The sequence below is a fragment of the Coniophora puteana genome (genome assembly GCF_000271625.1).
Source record: "Coniophora puteana RWD-64-598 SS2 unplaced genomic scaffold CONPUscaffold_5, whole genome shotgun sequence".
NCBI lineage: Eukaryota > Fungi > Basidiomycota > Agaricomycetes > Boletales > Coniophoraceae > Coniophora > Coniophora puteana.
In genome coordinates, this window is record NW_006913057.1 from 344,320 (window position 1) to 358,594 (window position 14,275).

At 52.8% G+C, this 14,275-nt stretch overlaps 5 protein-coding genes across 5 annotated transcripts; 2 read left to right on the plus strand and 3 right to left on the minus strand.

The window, feature by feature from the left end:
- Positions 1-530: 530 nt before the first annotated feature.
- Positions 531-4,679, minus strand: CONPUDRAFT_152664 (alpha beta-hydrolase; the record flags this gene model as incomplete). The annotated part of the gene is made up of 20 exons (XM_007769455.1): positions 531-581; positions 653-674; positions 729-858; positions 915-922; positions 1,001-1,021; positions 1,101-1,331; positions 1,405-1,436; positions 1,500-1,725; positions 1,784-1,865; positions 1,926-1,997; positions 2,058-2,079; positions 2,137-2,367; positions 2,462-2,575; positions 2,645-2,748; positions 2,810-3,098; positions 3,159-3,471; positions 3,829-4,043; positions 4,103-4,371; positions 4,471-4,575; positions 4,634-4,679. The coding sequence occupies 20 exons, from the start codon at positions 4,677-4,679 to the stop codon at positions 531-533; spliced, it is 2,583 nt and encodes an 860-aa protein (XP_007767645.1).
- Positions 4,680-4,996: 317 nt separating this feature from the next.
- On the plus strand, positions 4,997-6,044 carry CONPUDRAFT_81499 (uncharacterized protein). Its single transcript, XM_007769333.1, has 2 exons — positions 4,997-5,047; positions 5,104-6,044. Exons 1-2 carry the CDS (start codon positions 5,014-5,016, stop codon positions 5,520-5,522), a joined length of 453 nt encoding a protein of 150 aa, XP_007767523.1. The 5' UTR covers positions 4,997-5,013; the 3' UTR covers positions 5,523-6,044.
- Positions 6,045-6,046: 2 nt separating this feature from the next.
- CONPUDRAFT_54122 (uncharacterized protein) lies at positions 6,047-6,760 on the plus strand (the record flags this gene model as incomplete). Its single annotated transcript, XM_007769174.1, has 3 exons — positions 6,047-6,086; positions 6,182-6,342; positions 6,464-6,760. Coding segments are annotated over 3 exons (498 nt in total), but the record flags the coding sequence as incomplete, so codon positions are not given.
- A 5,289-nt stretch (positions 6,761-12,049) lies between these two features.
- On the minus strand, positions 12,050-13,142 carry CONPUDRAFT_72158 (uncharacterized protein; the record flags this gene model as incomplete). Its single annotated transcript, XM_007769272.1, has 4 exons — positions 12,050-12,162; positions 12,282-12,420; positions 12,551-12,981; positions 13,037-13,142. The coding sequence occupies 4 exons, from the start codon at positions 13,140-13,142 to the stop codon at positions 12,050-12,052; spliced, it is 789 nt and encodes a 262-aa protein (XP_007767462.1).
- Positions 13,143-13,360: 218 nt separating this feature from the next.
- CONPUDRAFT_16973 (uncharacterized protein) lies at positions 13,361-13,804 on the minus strand (the record flags this gene model as incomplete). The annotated part of the gene is made up of 1 exon (XM_007769087.1): positions 13,361-13,804. A coding segment is annotated over one exon (444 nt), but the record flags the coding sequence as incomplete, so codon positions are not given.
- Positions 13,805-14,275: the final 471 nt, after the last annotated feature.

Here is a 14,275-nt window from a genome sequence, read left to right on the forward strand (position 1 = left end):
GGCACTCTCCTTATCACGCCGAAGACTGCACGCACCATGTAGTCCCTCCGATGCCCTTTGTAGGAAGAATAGAAGTGTGCGAGGGAGAATGTTTCTATTCTTACGTCAGGGTCTGGAAGGGACCACTTGCGCGGCGTGCCTCATAATGTGCTCGTTGGGCCCTCGTGGCCGAGTTTGCAATTCATTTCGTGACACCAAAGTTTGCGCCGTCCTCTATGATTGTTCTGGTGCGTTTCTCTTACTTTGTGACATTCGTGGTGTTGGAGTTATGAAACAGGTAGCGCTATAGATCATAACAAAGATCAATCTAGCCGAATGCTCGCTCGAAATACTCCCCGATACTGAGAAGTACGGCAGAGCATAGCCATTGTAGTAAGCTCATCTCCCCTTACCTCTTGTCTCGCCTATTTCGATATTTATTGTGCGTATAATCGTACCAGGGACCGAAGAACAACTGATAATGCATCTGTCTCTGATTGGCCTGCGCATGACATCATTAATTTTGCCGTTACTTGGGCTGCAATATTTATCTAGGGAGAGTCCCTGAAGCCCATCAGGTACTGCATAATCTGGAAAGCCGCCTATGGAAGAAGTCGCAAGCGAGTCAGTCAGTCATATCAAGCCATCCCAGGCTACGCATTGATACACTCACCACTGGCGAGAATTGTGGCACCCTGCCAAAATCGTCAGCCTAGGAATAAAACCTATAGGTGGGTGCTATAGCTCACATGTGTCCACTGAGAATGACCTCGAAGTACGTCAGACCGCGCTCGGAGTGCATCTGGCCGAACGCGCCGACGCCGTCCACGATGAAGGTGTCGTTCTCGATCGGCGTCTGGAAGCCTTGCAGGCCGTTCCCTGAGAACACGAGGGTTAGATGCGGTGAATCGTTGAAAACGAAAGAGGTGGCATACATGTCATGCTACACAGTGCAAGGTGGGCGGTGTATACGTCAGTCGGAGAGCCAAGTAGCCTACAGAAACGGGAAAATACTACTTACTTCTGAATGACGATCCGCGTTCTGCGAGCGAACACACGTCAGCACTCAACAGTCCATCCACCCGCCAGCCTCGTGGCCTGGTTGAGAAACAATAACTCACCCCTCGGCAATCAGAATAAAGTCCGCCAACCCATGCACGATCACGCTCCGCTGGCTCTTCTCGATCACGTTCGGGAGGACCGTGAACGCGGGCGGGAGGCTGCCGTCGCCGTCGGGGAACACGTTCACGTTCGAGCACTCGGCCCACGTCACGTTCGGCGGCGCGTGGATGGCCGCTTTGACGTCGGGCCTGTTGAAGTAGATGGGGGATTGCTGTTGTGGGAAGGAGCCGCTGTTTGTGCGAGAAGGTTACGTGTGTAGGTTAGGAGGGAAACGGGCGAAGGAGAGGGGATGTAAGGGCTTACGGGAACCCGAGGACGTCCCATAGGATGGGGTACTGCACGCCGCGCCTAATCAGCTCCCGAGTCCATATATCACAATATGAGAGAAGAGCGCTCACCGTGTCCCATATACGATAAATATCAAACGCCGGATTCGTGATCAACGCATTGTTGAAGATGTCGTCCCACACATCGCATCCTGGGTCTGCCTCTACCGATGTGCCTGGGAGCGGCAGGGGGCCCCGCGGGTGGGTATGTGACGTATTTTTCGACGTAGCCAGCGTAGTTGCACTGCTCGGCTTTGGCATTGAGGGAGGCCGCGTAGGTTTCGCTGTGCGCGGAAGGCTGTGTCAGGAAGGAGGGAAGAGCAAGGGGGAGGGGGAGGGGAGAGGAGAGGACGCACTTGAATGAGAAGAGGCCTGCGTAGCGGTTGACGAAGTCGACTGCTGGGATTTGTTCCTGGACGACATCCCAGGACAGCGATGCTGTTGTGATGATGTAGTTAGCGAACGGAACCATCACATATGAACTTCGGGAACACGCACGATCGCTGACCCATATCCCTTGCAGAGACAAGTCGAGCAGGTCCGGGTTCTCATAGATGTAGTTCGCGATATCTTCGTATATCTGTCAGACCACCGAACCTATCCCTAATAAAGTCTCGCAAGAACACTCACAAGGCACATACGTCCCCGCGTACTACGTTCATCAGCCCCACATCCCCCATCCTCAAGGAAGACCCAAGGGAACACTCACACTCTCCCCAGTCAAATACAGCTTCTTCCCCTTCAGCTCGCCGAACACCTCCAGGAACTGCTGCATAAAGCCCACGAGCTGTGCCGCGAGCTCGTCCTCGTTCTTGATGTTCGGCGTGCCCTGCGAGAAGCCGGTGCCGACGGGCTGCTCGACCCAGAGCACGCTCGAGAGGTTCGTCCAGCTGTGCTCGTTCGGCGTTGCGTGTGCTTGGCCCCAGGACCAGGTGAGGGGCTGTGTGATGTGTGGGCGGGGCGGGCCGGGGTGGGGTTAGCGAGTGGATAGGAGGAAGGGAGGGGAGGAGGGGAGGGGAGGGGAAAGTACGTACACCGTTCTCCTGCAGCACGCCCTCGAGCGATGAACACCCCGGTCCGCCGTTCGTCCAGAAGATGATGTCGTCGAGGCTGCCTTCGGGTCCGGGCGGGAAGAACCAGAAGTAGAGCTGCATTCAGACGTGCCAGTAAGCACGGAGTCAGCAGGGCACATAGTGGAAGACACGGTAGCGACGCACCTGACGCGTCTCGTCCGTCTCATTGCTAATAGGCAACAACCCCGCCCAGCTCGGACCCAAGTCGAAGTCCACAAGCGGGAGCGTCGCGCCGTCGACGTAGAAGTCTGCATCCACATGTCGTCCCCTTCAACATGTGATACAGCGAAGAAGAGGTAGGAAACGCACCAGACGCCCGCGGATTCGTAAACGTGATGTTCTTCACCCCCGACGCTGTCCCGTTCGCCGCAGCGCGCGCACTTCGCGCATTGGCTTCGAATTGTCTCGCTGCATCTGCCTGGCGTGCGCGGACCTCGTCGGGGCGCAGCGTGCGCGCGCTTGTACCTGTCGCGGAGAGCGCACCAAGGATTGCTGCAGAGAGCAGCGTCGACACTGTAAGACGCATCTCTGTCGACCGCTGGATGCTAGCTTGGAGGTAGGAAGAGAGGGAGCGTTGCTGATCTGCAGCGATGTAGGACTGAGACGAAGGTTACGAGGCCCTCAGAGGGATAGGTCGAGGAGGAAAGCGAGCCTCCACGAGCATGGGAGCGTTCTTATGGAGGATCTGATTTGCAGCCCACCCAACTAAAGCCCGGATGCAGGCGCTCATGCGGGCGTGTGCTAGGATAGTCCAGATGGCCCGTACTTTGTCAAGGTGAGCATGTGGAGAGGCTTCGCGTACCAGCGCGGGCGCTTCTATTCTTACGGGAGGGCCTGAGAGGGACCACATGGGGTGTGCAGGGTTTGGCGTGATAAGGAGGGCGCCGGTGGGACTTGTGTCCTGGTGTTGGCGTATAGGAGACGGAGATAAGAACGGAGTGGGGACGCGAACAAGATGGCAAGAGGTGGGTCTGCGCGCGATCAGATGATGGTAATATTGCCATGTCGTGCATGACTTGTGAGGTCTCGGGCCGCCAGTATGCGGTGCGATCAGACAAGGCAAAATGCAACGACGGTTAACGTTAAACGCAGCGATCCATGAATAAATAAAATACAAGTTTACTATTATGATCACCAGCAGAGACTTTATCGTGTCTATAGCGGGGTGTGCCAGCCCTCTATCCAAAATGCAATCCCCAAGGTCACAGTACTTGACCTACGTGTAGCCAAACAGTAGAATGTCGGTGCTCTCAGAGTCATGTCCAGCCAACAGGCCTCATTTGTCCTTCGAAGATACGGAGGGTATGACGCAACTCCGGACAAAGTACTCGTGGAACCGGTTGTCCTTTGTGAGCTCGGGGTGAAACGTCGTGAGCATGTGCTTGCCCTGGCGAATCGCAACGACGGTACGCGTATCTCGCGGGTCGGTGTCGTCCTCATCGGGGGACACGAGCGTCTGGCCCTTGGGGAGCACGCTTGCCGGGAGGCGGGCGAGGATCTCCATTGGGGCGTCATCGGGTTTGGGGTTCATGCTGAGCACGACCTGTTCCCAGAAGGTCGTGTTGGGGCTTAGAATACAGACGAGACAAGATGGGAACGCACCGGTGCCCGGATGAACACGCCGGTGAAGGACTGCTCTGCGTCCCGGAGGCCGTCAACGTAGAGCAGCGCTTCGAACGACTCGACCTGGGATCCCCATCCGTTGCGCGCGACAGTGACGGACATGCCGCCGATGAGCTCCTGCCCGCCCTTCTTGGTGTTCTCGACCGCCTGCGCGAGGAGGATAGCACCGGCGCAGGTTCCCCAGATGGGCTTTTGCTTGAGGAACAGTCTCAGAGGTTCGAGGAGACCAGCGAGACGTGCGAGGAGAGCTATGGTTGTCGACTCTGCCAGAAAGATGGTAAGTTAACATGGGAATGGCCAGGATGTCGAATGTGACTCGCCTCCGCCGGGAATGATGAGGCCATCACATCTATCAAGGTCCTCTGGGGTGCGGACGAGGACGACAGAGACTTTGCGGGGAATCGGCAGCTTCTGGAGAGCGACCTGGTGCTCCGCAAATGCCCCTTGCAGTGCTGTCGCCAAGCGAGTGAGCACGTCACCATCCCCAGTCCATGACCGAGCCAAACGTACCGAGGATGCCGACAGCGATATCCTGCTTTTCCTGTGCCCTGACCATTTTTGATCCTCTTAGAGTCTAACGGGCAGTGTTGGTGGGGGGAGAGAGGGCAGGACGTGGGCGTCGTCTTGAACGATGAGCAGCGAATCCCATTCTTTTGCAATTTTACAAATTTCGCTGGTGCCGGGCATCGATGGGCTGCTCCGAGTCCGAGTCCGAGCCGGCCCTGTCATCCGTTCCGTCCCTCGGCCCTTGCCGTCCGTGTGGGAAGGCGTGGGATCTGCTGACATCATACGCACCCACACCCCAGCTGAGCACCCTCCCGCCGCCACGCGCTTTTTTCGTCTCCTTCCCTCGTCCTCTCGTCCTCTCCCTCTGCCCCTCTCACGTTAACATGGCCTCCGAACTCGACGCTGATCTCTATGGCGGTGCGCACTTAGTATTCTGGGTCTGATCTTGGCTGTGCTCACGAGTGTTGATACAGACCTTTACGGCAACGACGAAACGGATGTAGCCCCGGCCCAGGACTCACAAGACTACGTAAAAGAAGAAGACTCAACATCCGCAGAACATCTTCCTGAGCCCTCACCAAAACCCATCGCGAGTGCCGTTCCCGCGTCGGCACCCATTAAGCAGCAGTCTCCTGCACCCGCGCCCATCCCCTCATTCACCTCTCAACCGCAACAGCAACACCAGCCGCAAGACCAGTACATGCATGACCAGGGTGCCGATACAAACGGTGACTTCCAGCAGTACCAGGAGATCCCGACGTACTCGTCACAGCCGCAGAGCATACCGACGTATCAGCAGGAGGACGACGGGAGCGATCTCGCCAATGGCTACAACCGCCAGCGCATGCCCGAACGCAGCGTGCGACCCTCGGAGATGAAAGACGAAGGGTAAGCCACTCGTTTCCGCCCCCCCTTTGCTGACTCCAGGTGGATACTCGTGCCCTTGCTGCTTGGTGGATCGCGTGCAATGATGCCTTCGCCTCTCGGGGCCCGACGCCCTGGTCGGCCTGACGCGTGGTCCTGTGGCTATGTGGAACGGGATGCGTCTGCTGTAGTCGGTCGTCGTCGTCGCCTAGCACTACTCAGCTACCCTATCAAGTAGGAGTATGCTAGTTCCTACCACCACGTATCAGCGTCGTAACACCTTCTAGGCTAGGCTAGGCTAGCACCGCTCCCAAGAGCGCCGTAGCGTCCACGTCGTCTCTCCTTTGCTTGCTGTCTGTCAAACCAGATGTCTCTACAGAAACTAATACCATCTCTGCTCTCTTTCTATATCACGTCGCGTCCCTGTCCCGTCTCGTCCCCCGTGAACCTCGCACCGTCTACGTGATCGCCATCACTCTCTAATCTCCGACCCTCAAATCCAAACCCAAACAATCTCCGCCGTACGCTCGGATCCGATGCGCTATCTATAGCAAGATGTTCATAGGCGGTCTCAACTGGGATACAACAGATGGTACCGTACACCTTAGGTCGTCGTCGTACGCGCTTGTATCGCTAAATAGTCCTTCCCTCCCCATGCCACCCTTTTTGTTTTCCCCCGCTTTATAGACTCGCTCCGGGACTACTTCACCCAGTTCGGTAAGGTAGACGCGTGCACGATCATGCGCGACGCTGCGGGGCGCTCGCGCTGCTTTGCGTTCCTCACGTTCGACGATCCCGCGAGCGTGAACGCTGTTATGGTCCGCGAGCACTTTTTGGATGGCAAAATCGTGCGTCGTGCCTGCTTTTTGTCGCTGGTCTGCTTGCTAAGCGTGTCTTCTGCTCATTTTACCTCGGCGATGCTGTGCCGTGCTACGCCTCCCCGTGCTATGCCACGCCACGCGACGGCAGATCGACCCCAAGCGCGCAATTCCGCGGCAGGAGCACCAGCGCGCGACGAAGCTGTTCATTGGCGGGCTGCCTGGCAGCGTCACGTCCGAGTCGATGCGCGAGTTCTTCTCGCAGTTCGGGAAAGTCATCGACTCGACGGTCATGCTCGACCGCGAGACGGGGCGCTCCAAGGGGTTCGGGTTCATTTCGTTCGAGGATACGGATGTGCAGCCGTTCCTTGGGTTTGGGAAGTTGGAGATTGACGGGAAGCTGGTGCGTTCCGCTTTTGGTCTATCTTTGCTGGGTTGTGGGTGGTGACACCGGATGCGCGCAGATCGACGTGAAGCTCGCGCAGCCCCGCTATCAGCGCGATAACTACGGCGGCGACGGCACTGGCGGCACCACACCCACTGGTGGCAACGCTGGCGGCGCTTACGGCACAAACCCCACCGCTGCTGCTGGCGCTGCCGGTGGCTTCGGCCGCGGTGCCGGTGCTGCTGGGCCCATGGCCAACATGGGCGCTGCGGGCGCAGGCGCGATGGGCGCGATGGGCGCGGGTGGAGGTGCACAGGGCAACACGCCGTTCGATCCGCAGGCGCTCGCGGCTTTGTACACGCGCATGTTCCAGATGGCGAGCGCGGGTGCGGGCGGGATGGGGATGATGGGTGGTGCCGGGATGCCTGGTGCGGGCGGGATGGGCGGGATGGGCGGAATGCCTGGTGGGATGGGCGGCATGCCTGGTATGGGAGGTGGGATGGGTGGGATGGGAGGAGGTATGGGCGGCGGCGGTGGTGGCATGGGACGGGGTGGAGGGGGCATGGGGAGAGGGACGCCGCCGACGGGGCCGCAGGGCGGTGGGCCGGGTCCGAATGTTCCTAGGGGGCCGAGAGGCGCGCAGGGTGGACATGGAGGACCGGGTGGGCCAGGTGTGGGCCCACAGAGGACGGCGCAGAGAGGGCATGGGTATCATCCGTATGCGCGGTGAGGTCTGCGGGCGTGCTTCTTAAAGTGTGGTAGTAAATTATGGTGCGGACGTCGTAATGTGTACGAAGATGTGCATGTTCGTTCTTCTCTCTAAAAGCTGTTTGCTTTTCTCTTGTTACGATGGTGTTTTACGTACAGTACAATTAGCCTATTACTTGGCCCGATGAAGTCTGACAATGCACTCCTCTCACTGCCTTCAGGTTCTTTCCTCGATGACAGCGATCGTGCTGAGAGTGGCGGCAACCATGACCTGCCGTCAAGTTTCAACATGCGATGCTTGCGCATGGTCACGATTATGAATTGGAGAAAATGACCGGCTAGGTCGATGGGACTATATGTAAGGTCGGGTCTACACCTTAAACTCTCATTGTTTATCCGCAGCGTACTGACAATTCCGTGCGCCAGCAACTTATTTTATCGTCGTAACTTGTACCTTGTATTCTGAAGGTGGTTACCCACCACAGGAAGTGAGCAGATCTTGGTTCAGGAGCAAGGTCCTGGTGGCGATTCTCAGGACCTCAAACTTAGAGCTTTGCTGCACATGCACTCGACTCTTCTATGGCCAGCTGCAGGTGGGCAGTGTCATGAAGCAGGTCGGAACATCTAGTAGCTGTACTAGCATCAAAGCCGGTGGGGGCTACGACATGTGTTCGTACGAGTTTGAAAGGTATGAAGGGTAGACCACCGAAGTGGGAGAACTGAACACCAACCGATTGATTGGGAATAATTACGAACTTGCATGTTCTTGACTATTCGAAAGCCTGTCCTCGGCGTAAACGTGTCATGGACATACTGCATGTGGGAGTCTTGATGCGATCTTTACTCATGTAGTATGCACAAGACAAATGACAAAAATCATATGGTTTCTCTGTATTTACTTTCTGCGCATTTCAAAGCTCGATTTATGACCTCCGTAGGTAAACCACACGCCAAATCCAATGAAACCACAAGCTGTTAAGTGTCTACACAGTGAGAATGTGATACTATTTGCTTGAAATTCGACTCCATCTTGTATGTATTGATATACCGAGACATTTGATCTAGATGGCATAAATCTCGTCGGGGCTTGCGGCGTTGTAAGAGAACGTAATGCAGGTACTGGAGGGACAAGCCGTATCAATTCCATTCTGGTCGAGGTTTGAACCTGCAGGGAAATGAGAAATCACGACCACATATGATGTGTGAAAATACCTTTCAAATCTGCTTCTACGTTTGAAAAGGCGTGAGCTGAGCTGCATTACAGAGTTCAAGGGGCAACCATACCTATAGGCGCACCATATGCAGACGTAGCGATGGTGATGAAGGCGAATACAAAGACAGCTATGCGCATGTTGATGGTTCAAGCTCGAAATGCAGCTAGGGATGATGTTTGTTGTACCTCATTCTTGCTGGTTTTTATATCTTTGGCTGAGGCCTGAAAGCCTGACGCCTGACGCCTGAGGACCGGAAGAAGCCGTATGAATAAATCACGTTCGGCGGCGGCGATGTCTTTTCCTCGCCCCATCTGGAATGATAGGTTACAAATGTGTTAATCAAGCTAAAGGCGTTGAATGAAGTGATGAGCGGAAGTCATTGGCCCTAGTTGTTTGAAATTCTCAGTATAGTAAGAGGATGCCAACGTAGAAGAAGTCATGCCGGACCATCGCACATTACTAGATAGGCCATTAATCCCAGTGGAAACGTGCTGTGCTCGAATCGGTGGGAATCCGGGCGGATTGGTGAATTGGAGCATAGTAGGGCACATCTTTGATTTCTCATCAATAAAAGATGGGCACATTGGTGAAAGCCAGTGCATGTGACCTTGACGCGATCATAATACCAAGGGGTTCGGCGCATATGGCAGTCAGGCAACTAGATACGGGCCCGAACTTCCCGGTGTTGCTTCATCGATCGTCTTTTTCATGGATGGAATATTCCCAGAGGCGGTCCGGGGGAAAGGAAGTATTGCCGTGTTTGCTTTGTGAAATGCTAAGTCTTTATATGTCCTGAAATCGACATAAATCATCGTGTAAGAGTCCTGATTGGCTCGGACAGTGAATTTATATGTGATATCATTCTGCGTTTGTCCACTGAATAGACAGTTGCAATGCCCTCGTAAAACTACATTCCAGTAGACGCGTATTTTCAAAGTAGCTGTTGCTTGTCGTAACAAGCTTCTCTGAAAACAGTCCGGAAACTCTGTAGTTTTGATCCCCGCTTGTTACAGCCTTGCGCGAGGACGCGTACTTCGCTCTCCCTTCCTCTTACCACCACCACTCTCTTCCCCACCCCGAACGCCACCTGTACGCACTTGGTTACGTGCACTACAACATTCTACTGGTTGCCACAACATGACTCTTCCACGTTCACTACACCGGTCAGCCCCTCTAATTTGCATCACTCGAGATTACTTCTGATCGTCGAGTTCACGAGTAGGAAGGGATCGGGCATTCAGGTGAGCCGATTCCTGCAATACAGTTTACCTTATCTTTGCTCAACGACTGCACAAAGCTTGTCCTCTATGTGGTACGTACTCGCTACCTCTATCATCGCACATCATAATTGATTTCATCAACAGGCTCGCGATCGGGCGTATCCAGCTAATACCACTGCTTATTATTTGTAAAGATAGCCAGTATTTATATTTAGTAGCCTTTAATACATAATATCAAGCTGCTTTGGAATTTTCGCCATGGATGGAATAAACCAGATTGAGTCGTATTCAATTATGGCAATTAGTTATTTAAATTGAGTTCACGTATTCGTGAATGCGTGCACCGATATGAACCGACGTGCCCGGATCCGAGCCAATGGGCGTCATGAATTGGCACCAAAAAATCGGTGAACACTCCAGCCATCGGTTCGCATTGGTGTGTATCAGTGCATCAAAGAAGCACCACGGGATATGCTTCGATTCACCAATCCGCCCGGATTCCCACCCATCTGAGCACAGCATGTTTCCACTGGGCATTAATTGTGATGCAGAGCAATGCACCTGACCCAGCCAGACGCAAAGATCACATTTTGTTTTCACATGATTGGCAGAGATTTTGGATAGGGTATATGCGAAGGTGTGCATTCGTACATGAGCGGGCATGATCAATGATCTTGATGAGCCCCAGCTCTTGTATATTACTATCAAGCTCTCGCACCCATTGGCGCTGAGGCAATACAAGAAATCAGCGGTCTTTTCCGAGTTGGTCCCCGCTAAGCACCAAAGCTATCAGCATATGGGTGTATTTTTACAGCTCAAAATATCTCGAACCCGCTTCAAGTGCGTAAGCAAGGGAACAGAAAGTTACACGGTCGACTGAATAATCAGCTCGTCAAGGTAAACGTAGGGTAGATCTTTCATCATGGAAATTTTCAGAAATAGCCAAGGATCGGTCGATTCCTTGGATTTTAAACGGTAAAGACGTCAACATGTGCGACGGATTTTGCAAAATAAGGAGACTTGGTTTATGAGGGGCGCCGAGGACATGCCAGACGTGCCAGACACTCTGCTATAAGGCCGCGCTTAGTGCAGAGGCTTATAAGTCATAAACACTTTGGGAGCAACCTTCAAATCTCATCTGTCCTAATTTGATGAACCCGATCCCGGTAATCGACTACATTTTGAGTTGATAACTACAGACAACGCGGGAAAATTAAACTCGTATGGAGCCAAGCATGTGGGAAGAATTGTTGTTACATTACACCAGTGAGAAAAGATATAATACTTAGCGCTCGTGATCAAGTATACTAAGTTCACCGTGTTTAATCAACCACGCCACAGTACGGAACTGCCAATACACTTCCTAAATAATTCTCTTGCTGATCTGTTCCGTCGACTACCCACGGTACAGCTCCAACTCATCAGTTCCGCTGGCAGGTAGCTTCTGCCCTTCGTCTGTAACGATAGATATGTCTGGCCAGGATTTGAAGTGTGATCGCCGCTATCACTGAACGTTCTAAGTTCCCAGTGTTCCTGATACCATAACCATCCGATATCCCACTCGTAACTTGTGCTCCCATGTGCGGGTTTAAGAGTGAAGATAAGAAAGGCGTATCTCGCTTCTATATCATCAGCGAGGAACTTGTCTCACAGGACTCGATCTTTGCTCTACGCCGCCGAAAATGGTTCATTCCTGTCATGAGGTGCTGATGAAGCGGAGTGCTACCTATCGGCGCGTCACTACACCCGTGCTGACAAGGAAAATATAGCATGTAAACCCGGAAAGGCATGTAAGGAATGTTGTGAGGTCTGGAGGTTCGAAGGAACTACCCCTGCGAACTCGGAGTAAACATGTAAGGGAAGAATGCACAAGCACTCGATACAGAGGGTGGCGCACGGATGCCGCGGAGCTTTGACGTTGAACCGTTTATAGCCGGTTGAAAGCGGCGTTATGAGTCTGAGCTCACAACATGGGTACTTTTTATCACAGCTAAGTATTTCAAACGCGGATCTCATGCGTTTACTGTACTTCGACCAGTGTTGAGCAGCGGAGAGAACGTCACCGGCAAACATCGATGAAAGATTCTGACTTGAAACCTGCCAATTCGTCTAGGAAACGAACGAGAATGAGTTAATGCCTTGATTTTGGACGAAGAAGTACTATATAGCAAGTGGCTATTGATCATTTATACGCGGATATCTAAACATTCTCAATGGGCATAGGCCGCATCCGGATCTTCTTTGTTCAATCCAAAGAGAATACAGTTTTCAGTCAAATCGCCACATCCACGCTTTGGTTTCACGCCTAATGATTCGTCAGCGACTAGAACTCCCGAACGTATTTAGTCAAGTTGAAATTATAGTACCTCCTACTCTGTCAAGACGGCTGTCTGAATAATGGCATTAGCTAGAGTTTTGAGGGTGCCATATAGGAAGCATTACCTGTGGGTAGCCCATATGCAAACATTGCCATCGCCATGAAGACAACTTTGATGAGTGTAGCCCGCATGAGTTTGGAGGGAGTGAAGTTGACGATATCGACGTGTGCAAGTTTCAACTTCTTATAACTTTCCGTCCTTGGCTATGCACGCGGAGCCTGGAGACTACTGTCAACTTCTTGAAACATAAGGTACCAGTGCCTGTAGTAAACATAGCTTGGTTGACGGTGCCATAGTACTGGTATGTTCCGCGGAGTGTATACATTAGTTTACTTCTGACTGATTTGACTCTACCCATTCCCACAGCTGTTCACAATCTTTGCAGACGCGAGGTAGCCCTGTTCCTGATGCACCCACTATCTCTTTCCCGTTCAGCGGAATGACCCCACTACCCGGCTCCAACCCAATATCTGCATTGCACTGGATCGCCTGACGTAGATAGTTCAGGCAAGTTTCAACCAGCGGTCGGTTAGGCGGAGAACACCCTTCACTGGCGGCGATAAGGGACTGCCGTAGGGTGTTGAGGCACTGATGTTGATGATACAGCGAGATTTGATATACTTGTAAGCTGGAGTTTGTCACAATAAACCTTTCTCGAGCGGATACGAGACTATCCCACCCGGAGTCGGAGTACAGCCCATACTCTTGTTTTCCGTCGTCTCTCCAGATCTTGAACTTGATCTCGGGCATTATCATATTGGACGCTATAACACGTTACCACGGTACATTACAGCAAGAAGCGACTCATATGGGACTTACGCTTGTGTGACACGGAGAGATAGGCACCCTGAAGGGCCAGCATATTGACGCATGTGAGAACAAAAAAGGATGAAGATAGAGCAAACAAGGCAGCGCGAAAAGTCATTGTATCTGAGGCAAAACCGCACCGCCGTCGAGTGAGGGAAACTTGAGTGCCAAGGATCTGGTGTGCATATTCCGACTACGATGCAGTATATAAGCTAATTTGATGTTGAGTAGTCGGTACCAGTGGTGACATTCCTAATACGGTAGGCAAGAAGCTAAATACACGCTTTCATACATTTAATCAGTAGGCGGAAATATCTTTTTTTCGTCACGGTTGCTTTCAACGAATCGGCGGACTTGGTTCCAGTCACAACATCTATGAGTAACCCCAACACCCGCTAACGCCCACGCGGGAACGGCCGAGGGATTCTGCTCGAGACCATCATCCACAATAGGCTCTAGGGTTGAGTCAGCCGTGCAGAGTAAGAGCTGAGCAATATAATCGAAACAGTGCTTGGAGTGTTTCATTGCCATGTCGAGTTTGTCGCGAGAGCCGTTGGTGCAAGTGTACGTGTCTGCCTCCAAGATAGCGCGACGGACTGTGTCGAGGCAATGAAGGGAATGGTACATCGAGACGGCGAATGGAAAATTATCTTCTCCAAGATGAACAAAACCAGCGGTTCTATCTGGCACGAGCGATTGCCATTGAAATACTGATTCGAGTCCGTACTCTGAATTGATTCCCTCGAACTCATAGGCAACGTGCCGGAGAGTGAGTGGAAGCTCATAGAGTCTATTGTCACGGAGATGCTCTGTTGTAAAGCTCAGTATATGTGTCTCCCTATGGGTTCTGAGATCTGAGGAGCTACCTTCGTATCCGTACTCCGCGCCGAAAGTCGTCCTCAACTCGGAAAAACAGGAAAAGACGTTAACCACATTTACGAAGGTCAGTGCAGCTATTGCACCTGTCCCAAGTATCGTGAGTGAACGAGACTGGGGCCATAGGTCCGACATTGGTTTGGGCTACGGTGAGGAGAGAATATCTAAGAGTAATTGATGGTATGTAGTAGGGGGTTCAAATATCCGGTGAAGAAAAGTGGCAAGAAATAGAATCTTGGGCACGCATGGTTTGCACGAGAATCCTGATGCAGCGACTATGAGCAAGGGAAAGTTCCGTGATCTTGAGCCAGAATTCTTCCGTAGACCGTATTTAGCTAAAAGGCCGCTACCGGATCTCGCTTTTGTGTTGATGAC